Source organism: Camponotus vicinus, unplaced genomic scaffold (assembly GCF_025532165.1).
Source record: "Camponotus vicinus isolate PSW18456_S1 unplaced genomic scaffold, iyCamVici1.0 SCAF_1, whole genome shotgun sequence".
Lineage (NCBI taxonomy): Eukaryota > Metazoa > Arthropoda > Insecta > Hymenoptera > Formicidae > Camponotus > Camponotus vicinus.
Genome location: NW_028141945.1, coordinates 1,455,013 through 1,474,658, shown reverse-complemented (window position 1 = coordinate 1,474,658; position 19,646 = coordinate 1,455,013). Strand labels below are relative to the sequence as shown.

At 32.2% G+C, this 19,646-nt stretch overlaps 2 protein-coding genes across 5 annotated transcripts in view; one reads left to right on the top strand and one right to left on the bottom strand.

Annotated features, from left to right (window-relative positions):
* Positions 1-1,086: 1,086 nt before the first annotated feature.
* On the bottom strand, positions 1,087-17,343 carry LOC145968282 (endoplasmic reticulum aminopeptidase 1). Of its 4 annotated transcripts, none has more exons than XM_083093661.1 (15): positions 16,813-17,343; positions 14,013-15,030; positions 9,084-9,239; positions 8,890-8,969; positions 8,360-8,456; positions 8,182-8,264; positions 7,905-8,107; positions 7,615-7,795; positions 7,203-7,428; positions 6,455-7,032; positions 6,134-6,365; positions 5,583-5,988; positions 5,346-5,488; positions 4,901-5,256; positions 1,087-4,792 (listed from the first exon to the last, which is right to left on the bottom strand). In XM_083093661.1, exons 2-15 carry the CDS (start codon positions 14,155-14,157, stop codon positions 4,634-4,636), a joined length of 3,045 nt encoding a protein of 1,014 aa, XP_082949787.1. In that variant the 5' UTR covers positions 14,158-15,030; positions 16,813-17,343; the 3' UTR covers positions 1,087-4,633. The 4 variants fall into 4 exon arrangements, with proteins under 4 accessions (XP_082949787.1, XP_082949793.1, XP_082949799.1 ...); XM_083093667.1 differs by having other exon boundaries at positions 9,084-9,236; XM_083093673.1 differs by lacking the exons at positions 14,013-15,030; positions 16,813-17,343 and adding an exon at positions 10,472-11,443.
* A 1,803-nt stretch (positions 17,344-19,146) lies between these two features.
* Positions 19,147-19,646, top strand: part of LOC145959307 (high affinity copper uptake protein 1) — an 877-nt gene continuing 377 nt past the window's right edge. The window contains exons 1-3 of the mRNA XM_083078044.1: positions 19,147-19,230; positions 19,314-19,447; positions 19,514-19,570. Coding sequence (XP_082934170.1) covers positions 19,222-19,230; positions 19,314-19,447; positions 19,514-19,570 — 200 coding nt within the window. The 5' untranslated portion in view covers positions 19,147-19,221. The remainder of the gene's footprint in view (positions 19,231-19,313; positions 19,448-19,513; positions 19,571-19,646) is intronic.

The following is a 19,646-nucleotide window of genomic DNA, read 5'->3' as shown; positions in this document are numbered from 1 at the left end:
TACAGTACGCAGGGTGTATACGTCACGATTGACACTTTCATCACTCCGCTCACCGCCACGATCTCTCTGCCGTGCCTGTCTGAGATGAATCTCAATCCTGATAATAGACGTTAAGAAGTTTGCGCGATGTTGTTTCGACATAATTTTATTATTCATTAGATTAACGTTTATTTAATTTATTTAAATTATTAGGCGTTTCAGGCTGATAAAATGCATTCTGAATGTGTATGTGGACTAGTATCATTAATCCCAACTAATTTTCAAGTTTGTATAACGATTACAGGAAATTTTTTTTTATGAGAATGTTAAATACTGAAGTAATGCAAACAAATTTTGAGTGCACCGCGATTGTGCTAAAATACTACGCAACATGAACGTCGACATTGATAAGAGCTTTGTTTTCATTTTTTGCTGCTTAATATAGATATCTAATTTTTTTTTAGGAAACGCTGCTTTCCTCCTTTTATCATATCTATCGTTCAGGGGGTTCTTGAAAATTAAAAAAATTGTCTTACTTGGATTTTTGCGCAGATGCTACACGTATTCCAATGTCGAACGCGTAAACTTATTATAGTGACGGCGCGACAGTCGATTTCACTTCCGTTCTTTAATAAACACATAGCACTATTTTAAGTCTGTTTAAAGAATCCAGTATTAGTTGGGTAACAATTATTTTTCATAAGTACATGCTTCTAAATCTATCAAATACGAGATTCTATTTTCAATAATCGATTATTGGTGCATTTGCATTTTATTATTATTATTATTATATGAATATGTAAATATTTATATATATATATATATATATATATATATATATAAGTTTTTCTGCTTACCAAATATGAACAATTTAATACTCGTCAATAAATTAAATCATATCTCAATTAAATCATACATGTGTTTAAGCATTTAATCATATATATTTAGTATTATGATATTTATTATCTAGCTTTAAAGAAAGATATATTTCTTTCTTTATTTATGATAGTCTGTACTTAAAAATCTATCATGTTTTGAATTTTTTTTATGAATTGGGATCTAAAATATATATCGCACACATATCTGTGTCGTACGTTAAACATATAATATATTCATTTATATGCTTGTACATATCTCATATTTTTTATACAACAAAATATCTATGACAACAATACAGTTGAGAACGATATACAATATACTGTTATGTTCATTCATTCATGAATATGAGAATAAGACCTCGTTCTCTTAAGATGTAATCGTGATTTCGTAAAATACGTAAGTATATACTCTTGATTATTCTGGTATATGTACAGTCTTTCGATATAACGTTTTTTTCTTTGTTTTATCTCATATACGTGGATCTGATATAATGGATTTTTTTTCTTATCGAGAAATAAAATATCATTTATGTGTTCATGGATATTATCCGTTTTGATAAATCACTCACTCACGTAAGACTAATGAATCATAGCGAATGCATTAAATGTTTAAACAATATATTTAATAACAAATACATTTTACGGAATGTTTCTGCATTTATTAATGCTTTTTCAGCCACTTATCTATACAAGTGTCAATTTTTGTAAAGTGTTGTTTAATCTCAATACTTATAGTCAAATCATTATCTTCGGAATCAAAATTTAAGAAAATTGATATTGCATCAAATTCAGTTCAAAATCTTCAATATTAAACTTTTATAAAAGGCTGGTAGTGAATACGTGAGTGAGTTATTATCGCGCAAAAGTCAAAATTTAAGTTGTTACTATATCAAAGCCGATTCAAAATCTATATAAAGAATAAAGAGATACATGTTAACAAAGAGATGTAAAAAATAAAAATGTTAAAAGAGATATTAATTCTATTTAAATAATAGCAGTTCACATCAGAATGTTCACTCACTCACAAGCAGGAATGCGACAAAAGTAAAAGTACATATATTTAAGTATAAATTAAAAATAGATCCACAATGAAATAAAAGAAAAAATTAAACGTGATCTTGTTTGAAGTAATCGAATGATTGAAGACAATGCAAATTAAGAAACTGCGAAATATATATTTATGTATAATATTTAAATATCGTTATTAAATCCAAATAATTTAGATCTAATAACGGTTGTAATTTTGATCAATAAATACGTAAGAACAAATCACATATACATTACATGAGTACTTTCGAATGCTATGAGAATGTAAAATAGGCCAATCGATTTGCAAGTCGTATAAATCAGCGAACAGACGCTTCCCTAAAAATCTCGAAGCGACTATCATTTGTTAACTTTTTAATAAGAGAGAATATTCCTTAGTGAAAAAATACGCTATTTACACGTAAGATATCTAATTGTGCGTCGATTCATTAATTCGCCGTTTGGAGTGTATCAAAATCTACTTAATGGGACGATAAAATGATTAATGATGTCGTTATTTACAAATTTTTGTTCCATATCCTAGGAAGTTGTGTACGTATGTATTGGTATAGGTACGTGCCCTCGTAGCTCATGGAATTGTAAATCTTGTAAATGAATTACACGTAGAATTACACGCGCCGTTTAGTAGATTGATCCAATAAGAAAAATATTAATTATAAGTATTGAATATTGAGAAAATGCCATTTTAGTGGATATAATAATGGCAAGCACGAATGGCAGTAAAGACTCATTGTAAGAAAATATCGAAATACATCGTGTTCTACGTTGTGTTCAAACGTGACGATGAATAATAAAATGTGTTTTATTTAATTAACAAAGTGCATCATTACCTAAATGTTTACAACACTACAAGAATAATTTTTTTAACAGCAATAAGAAATATTAGAAAAATAAAATTGAACATTATATATGAGAATATTTATGGGCAATTTGACGTTGTCCGTTCGGAGCAGGAATTCGTTTCGGCTTTGCTCTCTCTCTGTATAATTGTTAAATACTTTGCAGTCTCCTCGCGTCTTTGTGTATTCGTATATGCGTTCATTTTTATACAATACAATAGACACCTAGATTTCTAAGCCTTAATCATAAAACGTTAAATCAATTTATCATTAAAGCAATTATAACTATAGCTAAATATTCGTTAATATATCTCACTATTTTCCGGCGTTTATTGTCCAAGCAGTTAATTGTACGATTAAAAAACGATAAGCGGATCGAAATATAATAGAAACTTAATTGCTTCGGGCACCAATTGTATTGCACAATTTATACACGATTTAATTCAAATTAAGATATATTATTATATATTATTGTTAACCAATAAGTATTTTTTAGTATGAAATGCTGAAAACGGTGATGTTTAAGAGTTCTCGGATAAGTTTTGCGTCAGCAGCTAGATTCTTTACAAAGTAGTCCATCAAACATAGCACACACGTCTCTCTTATACTAATGCACACCATACATATATATAAAGCGTTGTTTAGATTATACAAATTTATTCACTTTTTCATAATAAAATATCCAATTTTCTATTTTTATGCTACTTCGCGTGGAGAACAATCAACTCCACACGAGACGTATCCTGCGCCTTCAGCAACTCTCTAACAAACACGAATACGCGACACTCACGGAGTACATCAATCTCTTTTTCACATTTAATTCGTATATATACATCCATATGACTCGCGGCTGGATTTTCCTTTAACGTCGTCTTGTCTCGATTTTCTTTGGACGGTGCTTGTGAGACACAGGCACAGACCCGAGCAATTTAGCGTATCACGCCTCTTTGCCGTACATTGATATGCTACTTAGACGTGTGAAACGATCGCTCGTACACTCATGATAATTCTATTATTTCTATGTAAACACGCCTGCAATACCGCAAGTTTTACACTTGCAGTTTTACTGCAATTTTACTTATCTATGGGCCGTAAATAAAGCCGTATAATTAGCGTTTTCTTCGACAAACTTGTCGCAAGCTCAACTCTCCCTGTTAAAGTAATAATTTATTGGATGGTTCATAGGAATGGAGTTTAGACATTACGTGAAGATGATATTACTTCATTTGTTTGCTCTTTGTTATAATAAAATATAGTAGACTTGGGAGACTAAAGTTTATGTTTATAATGTCAATAGGCGTACGTCGTTAGCCCTTATTTGCCGAACGTTAGGTCAACGACTACCCTAGGAACAACGATGTTTCCGCTTTCATTATCTCGTTTTATACTTATTGTTAGTGATCCGATCGGCACGCGCTGCGTGCACGGTAAATAAATACTTTCGAAAGTGCGTATATATAAATCGGTGTATAATGTATTACATATAAACAATTCGGCTTTATTTATGCTCGTTAAAGGATCCTTCCTCGGAACAGGCAAATTATGATAATGAGTTTTGTACAGTAACGAGGATATCTTTTCAAGGAAAACAATTTGTTCTCGTCTAAGAATTGTCGCCCTTTAAGTTTTATGCTTTGCCTGACGAGGACGATCCCATAACGAAGCTGACGGAAACGGTTGGCTTTTGATCTGCAAATTTATATCTAAGATGATGATTGAGATTCTTTTTACCTCCTAAATATCAAGAGTCTCACTTTTCGTAGGCTGTATCACGTATATCTTAGGGGTATCTCACGTATAAATAAGAACGAGTAGAAAAATTAGCCATAGTGGCATAATGGCTGAATGCTCGTTGCGATTCATTTTTGTTCCATTTTCGACGAGCAAAGGTTAACTCACATTCGGTTCGGCGAAGTATTTAAAGAGCCAATCATTCACACTTTTCGCATTTATTTTCACCCAGTGGATGTTAAACTTTACCATCTCTAAGCTCTGTTGCAGGGCGCGTTTACTACTGCGGACGTCATGTTGTTTGAAGAAGTCCGAGACCTGAGAAATAATTACAAGATATTTTTAATGATAATGCGACAATTTTAAAAAAGCAAGTATGATTGTTTCCCTTTTTTAGAAAAATAATTTTTTAAAAAATTCTCTTACTTCGCGATAATCATATTCCGTGATAAAGTAGTCGGGAACAACGTTACGTATGAGATCGCTTATCGACAGCGATTCATTTACGTATAAATCTTCTATTTGTGGCCAATAGGCTTTAATATGTCGCCAGGCGAGATAATGTCCGTGTGGATTGCCAGCAACAGAAGTTATGATAGTATTAACATCTTGTGCCTTAATCAGATTTCGATTCAGTGAAAGGCGAAGATAAAGTTTGAGTAGCCAAGGATCCATAGTAGCACCTAAAGCTTGCAACATCATTAGCTTTTCACTTTGAATTTGTGTCTTAAGATAAACTTGCCAGCAATATCGCCAATCAGCTTCCTTTCCAAATTTGACACCTACAAATTCATTTACATTGCGCTTTATGTTTTCATAATCATAATCACGTTATAAATATTTGCTGTAAATCCTGTAAATATTTTTTTACCTGCCATATAAACGATTTTTCGTATATTAGGTGCGATGGGTTTGCCTTTCGATATCCAGTCTTTAAAAAGACTCTTTGCAGATTTCACAACATCTTCCATCTCTAGTTCGATAGCGGATTTCATTACAGTGATTCTTAATAATCTACATTAATATAATAAATTAATTTGAAATTGTTTTGTTTAATGCATTAGCTATTGGATATATGTAAACAGATATGTTTAAATGCTATACCAACTTTTTTAAATGAGATCCTTCATCTTTCCAGCCGATATATCTTGTAATCGGACCTAACAGCTGTTTAAAGAATGATATATATCTCTTGTATGCTTCGCTCTCCCCTAATCTTTTCTTCCAAAAACTTAGATATCGAAGCACTGTCTCCCACGGTGCGTAATCTGTTTCATTGATAAGATAAAGTGAAAGTTCTAGCGGGATTGAAGCATCCAGCTCACCCGCATCGCAAAGCGCAAACGCGTCGTCGATGAGACTCGCCCTATCCGCCGGACTGAATTTGGTATGATTCTTCAATAAAGTCTTAATTATTGACAGCCACATCTCCTTTGGATAATTAACTCGATAAAAGCCTGTTTGGTTGATGTTGCACTTGATGTAATCGACGTCGCTCGGTATCTCGAAAGACGCTAATTAAAATATACATCTATTTTAATTTTTTTGTCAAAATGATATATTTTATATTGAATAAATATATAATAATGAAGAAATATTATATAACATCGAATAAATATATAATGCATAATTTTGACATAATCGTTCTGTATATATTACCGTTGGTCATATTCATCCACGCTTCCAAGTGATCCGGAGGCTCTTTGTTTGTATAGCAATTCAACGGAACATACCACTTATAGCCAAAGGGTGACTTGGGCTGCAAGATGTTTGTTCTGTTGTCTCGTGGTGAAGTGAGGAATCTCTTCTGAGTCGCCGTGATAGTATCGCCATCACGGATGATATTTACAAGCGGAAAGCCCATTTGTTGAGTCCAAGTGTTCATTATTGTCTGTCGATATTTTTTTAATTTTATTAAAAAATAATATGCGCAATGAAATCGTATGTATACGACGTAATATTCCTTACATATGTCCTTACTTTTATATCGAGTTCAGTAGTAGTAGATGCATTCTTCGTATGTTTTGTGAAAACCGCCCACAGATCGTTGGTCTCTGTATTTCCGTATGCGTGTAAATTTAAATAATCGTTTAAGCCACGTTTGAAAACACTCTCACATAAAACTCCTTCTAGCATGTAAAGTATTGAAGCGCCTTTATAATAGCTAACTGCATCGAATATGCTTTCTATGTCGATAGGATTTTCAACGGGCACGCTTATTGGATGACTGTTAGCCAGAGCATCGAGTTCAAGTGCTCGTTGCGTTTTGTATAAAATGAGTAAATCCATCATGCTCCATTCGGGCAAGATGTAATTCACGCCTTTATATTCGAAGAAGGTCGCTGCTCCTTCGTTCAACCAGATATCATTCCACCATTTCATCGTGACGAGATTGCCAAACCATTGGTGAGCTAATTCGTGAGCCATAAGGACGGTCATACGTTCTTGTATTTCTGTAGATGTTTCTTGTGGATCATACATCAAGAATGATTCTCGAAACATGATTAGGCCCCAATTTTCCATAGCAATAGGCACAAAGTCAGGAATTGCTATCAGATCTAGTAATAAAATGACGATGATAATAATAATAATAAATCAAAGATAAAAAAAGGAAAAGCACCCATCTTAAACGTGATATATTAAAAAAAGCAATACAAATAATTTTTAAATAACTTTATGTTTTTTATTATACTTTTTATATATATTTTATGCTTTGAGTCTTACATACCTTGCTTTGGCAAAGGATAAGGTATGCCAAAGAAAGATTCAAAGTAATCCATAATACGAGCGGCAGTAATCATGGCATATTTCGTTTGTGGAAGTATATGCGATGCGGCGTATACACTCACAGATGTATTTCTCTTGGTTAATTCGAAAGCTCTTTCGAAGTCACATACCACAAAGGCCACCAAGTACGTTGACATCTCTACGGATTCTTGAAAGTCGTCGCGTAACTGAGAAACAGTATTATTCTAGATCAGGTTGATGCAAATGCAGTCACTCGCAGGCAATATCATAATTGCAATATGACGTGAATTGTTTATGATTGGCAGTAAAAAAAGTTAATAACACTTTCAAAATGCTAATTACGTGGCTTGTGCATTAAATTGCATCGTTATACAACAAAAATGCACACTTACGAGATTTGTGCCCAAGTAAAATCCGGCCTCCTCAGTATTTATCACTGGCATGTTGCATAATGAAATATGGAATCTATCCCTGTATATTGATATCTTAAATTTGGCCTTAAATTGTGGCTCGTCAAAACATGGAAAGGCCATGCGCGCATATGTCGGTACGAAATAAGTTGTGGCCAAATATCTAGAAATTGAAAAAAAATATTCAGGAATTTAGCTTAATTAAATATATTTATCTCGAAAAATGTATTTACGCAATATTCGAGAAAGAGAATAATTAATTTCGCAATTACCTCTGTTCTTTCTCAGGAGTAAGATAGCTGCTTACATAGAACCCTTTAAATTCAGTGGAATTCAGCGTCGAATTAAAACTCAGAAATAACGTATAATTATTTTTTTTTCGAAACTTGTCCTCCAATTCCAGATACAGCTGTTCACGCTTTGGGTATTCGAGTAATTTCGCAATTTTCATTTCTTCCTGGCCATCTTTGACTATCTAAAAGTCGATTCTCAAAAATTAAAATAAGAGCAAGTATTGGTATATAACATCAGCTTTCAATTATGACTTACTTGTTCTTTTATTGTCAAATTTTTACAATGGAAGACAATAAATTTGGTCTCTTCATCGACATAGAATTCGATTGTGACTCGTCCTGCAAATAAAAATGAAAAATGAATTTATTAAATAAAATAAGAAGGAAAATTTATTTCACTTTGCATTTAAACATATAAAACTATTTACAATTACCTCTAAATTCTAAGGTGGTGAGATTTGGATGCATTGTAATATTGTACCTAGTAGGATGTGCGAATAAAGGTAACCTTATGTTATCCCATGGAAACACCTGCAAGATTTCTCATTGTATTCGATAATCTGCATGCGTTATCTTGAATAAGTTATTATGAAATAAATAAATGACACTAATAAGCAGAGAAAGAGAGATATATAATGTCATAACTACATATATCTGTTGATTGATTTTTCGTCATATTACATCGTATGTTTGCCTTTTACATATTCGAATTTAATATTTTAAACTTTTCAATTTCTATACTTGTAAATATATGAATTTAAAAAAAAATTTTTATTAACCAATTAATTTATAGATAATATGATAAAAAAGTCAATATTTATAAATTAAACAAATTTAAATGTGAATAATTTAATTAATAAAGCAATTTTACTAAAATGTATGGAACAAAATCTATATAGTTTTTGAGTTTTTAATATTATTATTATTAATGTTTTTATGCGATAATACATCGAATCGATAATACCTCTCCATTCTCCATTCGAGGCACAGCATCTATTTCATCATCTATAGTTTTATTGGACTCTTCTTCGGGACAAATGCAGCCTAAAAAAAATTAATAATTTGTATAATGAATGTAACAAATACGATTTTTTACAAATTAAATTTATAAATAACATCTGAATATAATGTTAAAACGAAGGTTTGACATTTAAATACCATTTCGTAAAGGTGCTAAGGCGATGATGAGTGACGTAACGAGAAGTACTAAGCAGCAGATACAAAGTACACAGTAAGTCTTTCTTTCAGAACACCTAACGACTTCATTCGCGCGCTCGTAAAAATTACGTCTGTGCAATCCTGCGTTGCTATCTCCTGAAACAAAGACTTTCCTAAGAAAAGGATCACTGCTCTATTAGCATTACTGTATCATATATATATTCGTTATGTTGTTTATAGTGATTTTATCTAATAATTGAGAGGATAAATTTTACAAGTTGCTGTTGATATACATATAATTTAATAATTTTTATTTATTAGCACATTTTATTTCTGCATAGATCAAGATAATAAATACAAGAGATAAATAATTTAATATATTATTAATTTTTCATTGTTTTGTATTATGTACCGTATATTTAAAAAATAATTACTTTTATCTGCATAGAACTCGGCTTATATTATTTTATAAATTATAATCGAATTATAATTTACATCGTAGATCTTAAAATATCTAATATCTTTGACTTTATAAGTTTGATTCTCTCGCAGCTACAGTCTTGACCTGAAATCAGGTTGCTACACGGTTATGTATAATAACGTTAATGCACTTGACTTGATTTCTATGAGAATTAGATAGATAATATTTTCAACGTATATTTTTTATATTTTTATATTTATATTTAAAATGATTTAAAATAAACTAATTGAGTATTTATTAAAAATACTTAAAATTGAGTAAATATACGTGTAAACAGACACACACACACACAGTGAATTATATATTCGATTACAAATTATATATTCGATATTATATCTACATATTTTAGGTATAAGAAGTTTATTTTATTATATTATCCCCTTGCAAATATTCTCAGAAACTTTTTGTTGTTCAAATTAATTTTTTATGTATTGCAATAAATTAAAGGCAAATATATATATATATATATATATATATATATATATATATAATTTTTATATGTGTGCACTTTTGCAATGTTTTATTACATAGTCACGCACACATACAGACATACATACAATACAATCATCAAACAATATTATCAATATTTTACACATTGTATCAACAACAAAACCCGTCAACCCCCAAGGTTGTGATACAAGCGTGGGCGAGAACGAGGCGGGCGCGCTTTAATTCGAGAGATCATAGGAAGCTTCCCTCTTATTGATCGTACGCACGTGTTTCTCGTATAGCCTATTCACAGTCCAGAAGGTTGTAAGTCGGCCACCTAGTCGAGCTATTCTTATGAAAAAGAAATTATCTGAGTGTAACACATTCGCATTAAAAGCATCAAAGAGTGCCTCGACGGACACGTTAAAAAGCATCGCATTCTAATTCCCAGCTAGCCATCTGGATAAGGAGATCTCACCTGTCAGAAAGGCAACATCATCCACATCCTGCTCGCTCATGGCGAACCGATTCGGCGGCGGTCTCCGATGAACGTGTTCTTTTACCTGACCGTCTTTTGAGGCATAGGCGACTTTTATAAGCGGCTCTCTCTGTTCAGCCAGTATTCGTGTGGACGCTTGATCGTCGTCTCTGAGCTTCTCCCTTAATTGAGCTCTCGTCACTGGACCGTTGCTTTAAAGGCTCGATGATCGAGAATTTTGATTTTGATGGACGGCGTTAAAAATTTGATTCACCGATAAATAACTCGGATCGTGTAGTGCTGTTGTTCGAACTGCATCAATTATGATCGCTTCAAAACTTAGGAAGTTTACTATCGGAAAATCCGATCGTCGTGTTAATAAAGTGGAGTAACGTAATCGAGTTTGGCCGGGTTCACCTTTTTTTAAATGCAACTTTTAATCGGATCGCAATTGGTAATCTCAATCCTCTATCGATGGGCCATCGATAACGCGCGCGGGACAGGAACGCGCGAGATCCAATACCAAGGGGCAAAACACAGGTAGCGGCGCGTAAGCCGCCGTAAATTCACGGGACTTAATTGGCGTGGATGCGCTGATTCGTGCGTAACGCAGGCGTTTCTGACGTATCAAACACGACCGGAATCAGGACTCCATGTAACACTATCGCCGGCAATGTAACTGCGATCAATCCTACCGCGAGAAACTGCCGGTCCGCGAGCTTACGAAACCCGAACCAAGTACCCCGACACCATCGGCGAGTCTATAACGCGCGACATTCCTTGACATTTCATTGGCATTAAAGCGTGGGATATAGCTACTGCAGAGTTAGGCAGAAATGGCGACTTTCCAAACCCCCTGGTGGCGGATTGCATTGATAGCGGGGGTGGTTTTGCTGGTCCTCGTCAGACGGGGGTGGTTTGGCATCACAGTGGCGCCATCCATGATTTACTCTCTGCAACCCCTTTGTGGTCCACTGAATGATATTGATATCAGCCGTGGAAGTAGTTAATCGTGGTCGACGCGTGTATTCGTGGATGTTACTTTTATTCGATATTATAAATTTGCATTATATACTGATCTAATAATCTTCTTAGAGTTTCTTTGAAGACAAGAACTATTTCATTATACTGATTTGATGAGTTTGATGTCGATTAAAAAAGCAATATAAATATTCGATTGCTATTTGGTAAAATTAGAAAAAGTATAAAACTACGTTGGATATTTAAAATATCGCAGTACAGAAATTTCATATTCAAGAAGCAAAAATATTGCTCCTATCTTTTCTTTTCATTTCTTTTTTAAAATCTTGGAAAAAATTATTAGGCCAACTCAGTTTTAAAGTTCGTGACGGCGCACATAAGCATTTCTTTCTTTATCGTGTCCCAGATCAAAAGAAATATTATACTTATGACATTATGGCATATAAAAATTCTACAAATTTTGAATTATATATGTATTCACAAATTATGGTAAAAGTTTTTTTCAAGAATTATTAATATTTCAATTTTAAAAGAATGTAATTTTTCAGAGAGTAGCAATTATGTTCATAAAATAACTTTTCTTAATTTATATTTTAATACATATGTCGAAATATTGTGCGATAATTAAAATATTATGTATATGACTTAATTTTTTTATCTGTTGTTTTAAATTATGATAATGTAAATGTATAAAAAGCTTTAAATATATAAGAAGAAAACGAATACAATATATATAACTACATTATATGCGAAATCTGACCCTTTTGAGATCAAACTTGAAGGCCAGAATGAATGGATCAGAATTTGTTAGAGGGGTATCGTATCGATTTTCTCTTCTCTATGCAACCCCTCTCATAATCACATTATGTTCAGTCTACTGAAATAACATTTGTACTTTTATTTGGAGAAAAGAAATGTTTTTGATGAGTTCTACGGCAACTTAATTTTGATAGAAATTAAAAATTTGATTTTCAAAAAGGGATAACTTATTTCCAGAAAAATATCAATTTTTTAAACAATATACATATAAATTAAATAATATGTCTTTTACCAAATTAGAATTGATTTAATGTAGTAAAAAAGACGCAAAATATCGACTGAATTAATTTAATTAATTCTATTACATAATAGATTACTAGCATGAGCACTTTAAAATCAAAAGTATAAAAAAGTAAATTCTTCCCCTATATACTGATTCTTCTATCTCCTTTAAAAGTCTTATAAATTCTGAACTTTATTGTAGAATTCTTAGATTTATATCAAGAACAGCCAATAAAGAAGAACAATAAAATATAAGCTCTTAAACTTTTATAACATAGCAGAACGGTAAAGAATTTATCAACGTGATTAAAATATAAGAGAATTAATCTTTTAAATTAACAAATTCATAAATTAAACGTTATGTATGAATGACATTTCTAAAACCACACATTTACGAAAATATCTACCAAAGTTTAAAAGCTAATAATATGCAGACTAAAATTTAAAGATTGATGAATAATGACGGGAATAGAGTGTCTATAAACAGCTGAACTTTTGAACTTATGACCCCTTGAGCTTTCATCCTCGCTGTTTCCTTCCGATGAAATTTTTCAATTGTAAAAAAATAGATGTTTTACAAAGTAAATTATTTAAATAATAAATTATTCAACGTAGTAGAGCCTGCTTCGAAATATATTTTGTATTTGGTCAAGCGGGTTCCGCGACGGTTCCGAGACGAAACACGTTGAAACATTCATGAACTTTCTGGTTGGAACATGTTCGTCGAAGTTACGTGTTCCGAAAAAATCGACATTTTATATAAACGTCGATATTTTTCCCAGTCACTTTAAAATATTACTACTGCGTAGTACAATTTCCAATAATTAATTAAACAAGCGGGCAATAAGTAAAAGAAAAAAATTAAGATATATTAAATTACAACAAACACACACACACACACACACACACACACACACACGCAAATCCAACGCCTTTTTTCCGCTTTGATAATATCTATCTTTAGATTTTCAGAAGTTAATTTTGAAAATTTTGCATAGCGAGAGGAAATCACGAAGAGCATCAATTTGCGAATTTGAATACATGCAAGTTTAAGTGGACACGCGAGAGCATCAAAAGAGAACTATCTCAAACATCTTTCTAAGCAATATTCATATATATTCAGAATTGATCAAATTTGAATAATATAGTCACTGAAGTCACGTGAGCCGAGAACACGATTTACATAAATAAGTACGGCAAATCATGCGAGCCGATATATACTCTGTATAATCACATATAAAACATATATACACATGGACATACAATTTTTAAATTAATAATTTTTCTCGAAAATTATGCAACTTATCGATGAAATATATTCTATGCTTTTTATTTGTTGTCTCATTAAAAATAAACTTTTCGTCAGTTTTGATAGATATCACGCATAAACATTTTTTTTATACGTAATATATTTATGTAAAATATATAGCATATTGAACATATACATACTTTAAAATATTTATATTAATACATGCGAAAACTTAACGAGACTTAACAAAATAACGCATGTTATACATACCTAAATCACATGTTTTTCTTGTATGCCTTAGCGGTGCTTTTGCGTCTTCTGTGGTGTCGGCAGATTCGTTTTGCCTAGAGGCCCTAGATAGGGGCTCCAGTTGGATATTCTCGCTGCTATCCTTTCCTGAACTTCCTTTCGGCATTTTATTTCTACTTGTCTATCCTCGTTTCTATTTTCAGCCGACTTTTCATTCGGCAAAGTCAGAACTACGCGTGGAAGAATCTTCTTCTTCTGTTTCTCGATATGCTCTGTTCGTCAAGTGACATATCTTGAGAGTGCACTAATGATTGGCGCCTTATAATTATCTTTACATTGTACACTTAAGAAAATAAACGTAGAAATCGTAGACCTTTTCTGGCATCTTTAGATATTTCTTCTTTATGACAATATCGATCGCTCTTTTCTTATGCTGGATGTAATGCTCATGTCGAAAATTATATCGAGCTATTTTCGCTAATCGTAGCTCTCAGTTAAGGCTTTATGTCGGCACATTTAAGTCTGTATACACAAACGTTTTATATCAATAGCATGCGCATTGGTCCCAATATTGCGATATGTTGCGTTTGCGACATAAATAATTAACTCCGTCACTATGTGGAAGGTTTCATATATAAAAATGGTCGACGAATGTGATGTGGTCTGGCAAGTGCAATAAAATATACTTGCCGTCACTGAGGTAGTGCACTAACTAATAAAAATTAATAGTCTCCAAATACTTTCTTCATACGTGATCTTATGTTGATTGAAAATAGAAAGATCTATTATGAGGTTGCTATTCGGAAGTCTTGTTTTTTCGGAAATATATGTATCTTCGTACACAATGTAATATAATTATACGTTACGTAATATAATTATACGTTAAGAAGCTCGCAATATGTAGATGTATTTTTTTACAAATTATAGACAGTAATTAATCAGTCTTTTATTCCATATCTGATGTCGTTGACTAGTTTTGAACACGACGCTAATATATTTCTCTTTGTGGAAAGTCCGACACAGTCCAACCAATTTAAATCTGCAACATAATTGAGTACACTTGATTATAATTTCTACACTCGTAAGTTTAATAAAGTTGTTTCGAAAAAGATATTGCAACAGAGGCAAAAGAGTTATTCTTGTCAAGCTTCATTGTTGGATCAATACTTTCAGAATAAATATCTATTCTTAACAAGAAGAAGTGAAGAACATAGAAAAAGTAAAAAGAATATTTATAATAAAACATTTTAGAGTTTGTCTTTATAATTTTGATGAATATTACATTTATATGCGCTTTACTATAGTTTTTTAAATTATAGTAAAGTATTATTTGTATTATTTCTCTTATTTATTAACTATGTTCTTCTTTATGTAAATATCGACGTACAATTTTCATAATTTGTGGTTTCATATGTTATATATTGAATCATTAAAACTTTAATATTTGGATTAAAGTTCTGCAATTATTTGAGAAACTGTTTATTATAAATTTGTAAAATTATATTTTTTAGAATCACGCGCATTTCAACAATTTCCTCAATATAGAATTTCTACAAATATGATATATAAATGATACTTATTTTATAAGATGTAAATGACACTTATTTTTGTCATTTTTGAACAGTTACACAAATAAAGAATGAGATTACCAAAACGAGTACTAAAATTATAATTAATTATTATCATAAATGAATGTATAGTACTGTGTCAAGAATTTAAAGGCAATTATTCGACTTATGTTAATTATTACAGACCATGCGTACGCAACCATAATAGTATTCATCCGACTTGTTACGTAAACTCTTGTGTTAGAAAATTATTTTGTTTAGTAATGCATTGTATAAAATATTATGCCTTATTCAAAATAATACAGAAAAATATAAATATTTTAAGATAAAATGTAAATGTTAATAACCGTTACCGATTTTCCGAATCTTTTTTATAAATATATTTATAATTCTTTTAATTAAAAAAAATAAATAGAATTATGAAACAAATTATATAACATAGGATCAAAATTATTACTACAACATCGAATGATCAAAAAAGTTTATGCTACATTTGTTCATGCATTATTTACGCATTTTTTAAGAATTAGAAAATTAATTAATATTTGAAGAAATAACATGCCTCTTTCAATATTTTTTTACTTTTGTATAATAATATATTAAAATTAACTAAATATTATTATATAAAATATATATATTATACATAAATTTCTATTTAAATATCTATAGAATATGTCAATTATATTATAGTTTGTATTTTTCACTTGCATAAACTTATTGTTTTTCAAAATTGCATTTATGCAGTACACGCATACATAAATACTTTATTTAAAGGTATATTGTTATTCTTTTATTATAAAATTTTTAACAAACATCCGGGAAATAACGATATAACAATAAGCGAGCAAAAATAAACAAAAATTATTAATTTAACTAGAGACTAGAGTATACAAATGCAGGCAGACGTTATACATTTAAGGTGATATATAGATGTTTAAGAAGATGCAATCTCTTTGAACAGCGTATCTCGCAATAGAATATTGACTCTTTAGCAAAAGATACGTCTGAATAAGAATGCTACAATAATAAATCTGAAAGTGTTAAATACAAGTAGTTCAAAGTCCATAATAATATTTTAGTTATTAACTGGTTATTTTTTATACGTTTATTGCTTTTGCGTAACATATCGCAATACAAATTTTGTTCTAATTTTGTATATAATACAATTGACACATGTAATTGTGATAACTATAATTATTAGTTTCATTTGTATCATTAAATTGACGTAAAGAAAAGAAAAAAGGAGCACTTACCTTTCTCTTACGTCCTACATCAATTAGAGCAATCCGACATCCGCTTTGAGGAGAAATCTCTCGCCAAGGTCGTTATTCATCGCGGCTAATCACAAAACATCGTTACACATTCTTCATCAACGAACGCAGTTTTTTCTCACTCGCGGTCTAGCCGTTGCCTCGTTCCTCGACAGTATCGACACATTTTTGACACTCTGTTGCCATAAGTAATCAACTCATTAAGCTTGCGATCGCTGTATTGTCAACATTGAAGTTTCACCATGACAACTCCCAGAATGCCGGCAGCCCTCGCAATCATCCCCAGAGGCTGCGTCGCGACGCTCCGCGCGCGATCTGTCCCTCGCTACAACGATGATGCACCCGCATCCGACGCGCATCGCCGTCGTCGTCGACGATGATCCGCACGTCGCGCACGTCGGCAGGCCGGGGTTTTCCTCGGCAAGAAGTTAACGACGTAAACGGCCGCACGGTAGGAATGGCACTGAGAAGTGGAAGCGCTTCGAGGATCGAGCGTGGCTGAATTTCCGGACGTAGAGAGGCGCGCCGGTCAGGATCAGCCACAGGTTGCGCCCGTCTCGTTCACGCAGGGTAGGCATCTTGGCTGATCGCCGGGCGGTAAGGGGTGGCGGTGGTAGTGGCGTATGCACTTGGGGGAGAAAACTGGAGAGATAGAGAGAGAGAAAGGGGAGAAATCGATTTACTTAACATCCAGAACTCTTTGGCCCTTCACGACCGGGAGCCAGGAGGGATTTAGCTCGCCGGCGATATCATGTGTAGTCGCGGCACGAACCGAATCCATTCGTCGATTTCGTCCGGCGTATGTAACCACGAGCAGTGCCAACATGTATCATGATGACGTTGCAATTTAAAACTTGAATTTTAGTCGGGAAAATGTTCATAAAAGCATCAGTGATGTATGAAATGCGAATTTATAATCAAATTGCTTTTCACGATCGAATTTATTATTAATACAAAATGGAATTGCATGTTTAGGAAATTCTTTAGGCACATATTACATAAGATATTACAATATGCATTTTGTGCAACTTTCGACTACTATTCATCGTCGTGAGAACCTTCTACAATAAACATCATTAGAAAGAGATAATTTTTTTACATTAATTTTTGTATATATACAGGGTGATTCTGAACAAACGTTTGTCTTTAAAATATCAAATTCTTGAATGAATTCTAAGACGATTTTTCCTCTTGCAAAATTTTGCCCGGAGCTTAGTTTTTAAACTATAAAGGAAAATAGTTAACTACTTACGGAACGAGTACAAGAGGTAGGCAGGGACGGCGCGATATAGGCGATTACGTGCGGCGCTCGCCGTGATCAGCTGATTGCTATACGCGATGACTGTAACAATCAGTGTGTGTGTGTGTGTGTGTGTGTGTGTGTGTGTGTGTGTGTGTGTGTGTGTGTGTGTGTGTGTGTGTGTGCGTACACATTCTCACACACACACACTGATTGTTACAGTCATCGCGTATAGCAATCAGCTGATCGCGGCGAGCGCCCCACGTAATCGCCTATATCGCGCCGTCCCTGCCTACCTCTTGTACTCGTTCCGTAAGTAGTTAACTATTTTCCTTTATAGTTTAAAAACTAAGCTCCGGGCAAAATTTTGCAAGAGGAAAAATCGTCTTAGAATTCATTCAAGAATTTGATATTTTAAAGACAAACGTTTGTTCAGAATCACCCTGTATAAAGACTACATTATATTGAAAAATGGACAACAAAAAAAGTAAAAACCAAGAATATATCTTTAATATATCTTTAATGTTTTGTTATAATTTTAAATTTCTTTTTTCTTAATCAGAAACTATACAATGCACATCTGGTGAAATCTTTAGGATTTTTATAAAAAAGAAGTTAATATAAAAATAAAATATTTGGATTGAATATATCGAATTTTTATAATTCTTTGCGAAAGAGAAAATATAATTTTTTTCTTGTGCATAACGAAAAATAAAAAAGAGATAGTACAAATTGCACAACGTGCTATTATTAGGGGTGAGTAAACGATCTTTTTTTAATATTTTTCTTTATAAAATTGTATATTGAATATTATAATATTGTTTTAGCCTGGTATTTGACCATATGCAATTAAAATTATTATTATTTTTATATATGTATCATTATTTATGTTTAATAATAATTAATTAGAAATTGTCTCAAAGAGAATTTAGTAATAAATGTTTAAACCCCACAAGTTTAATCATAAATTTAATATAGATAATTAATAAATAAAAAAAATGACAATAATATTCTTTAAATATATTAAAATTTTTTGTCCGATAAACAGTTTAACTTCCGTGATAAGTATACGATATGATATCTATGATTTGATAAGGTCACGCGACAATTTCACAAGTGTAGCTCTTACCTCAGTAATATTCTAAGACAAGATGCAGGGTGTAAGAATTGAGATTTTTACTTCGCATTTATGTGCCCGTTTCATTTATGATTATCATAATTACAATAAATGTGCATCTTGTAGATGACATTCCATGGCGGCGTCACGGAGACGATTCTGTTTAACGGCTGGCACACAAATAATGTGTCAGGAATGATTAGTTCCGTCATTGGCATTATTCTCCTAACTGCAATATACGAAGGATTAAAATCTTATCGGTGAGTGAAATATTAACTATACATAAAGTAAATGAGCAATAAACCATGTATATATTTGTATTGTAGCGAATCTCTTTTCGCGCGCACGGCATTCCTTAGGAAGAACCAAAGAGAATCTAGAAAGTATGTGTCTATGTGCATATAATCTTTATTATTTTTGTAAAATGTTACAATTTTAGCACAATATTTATTATATGTT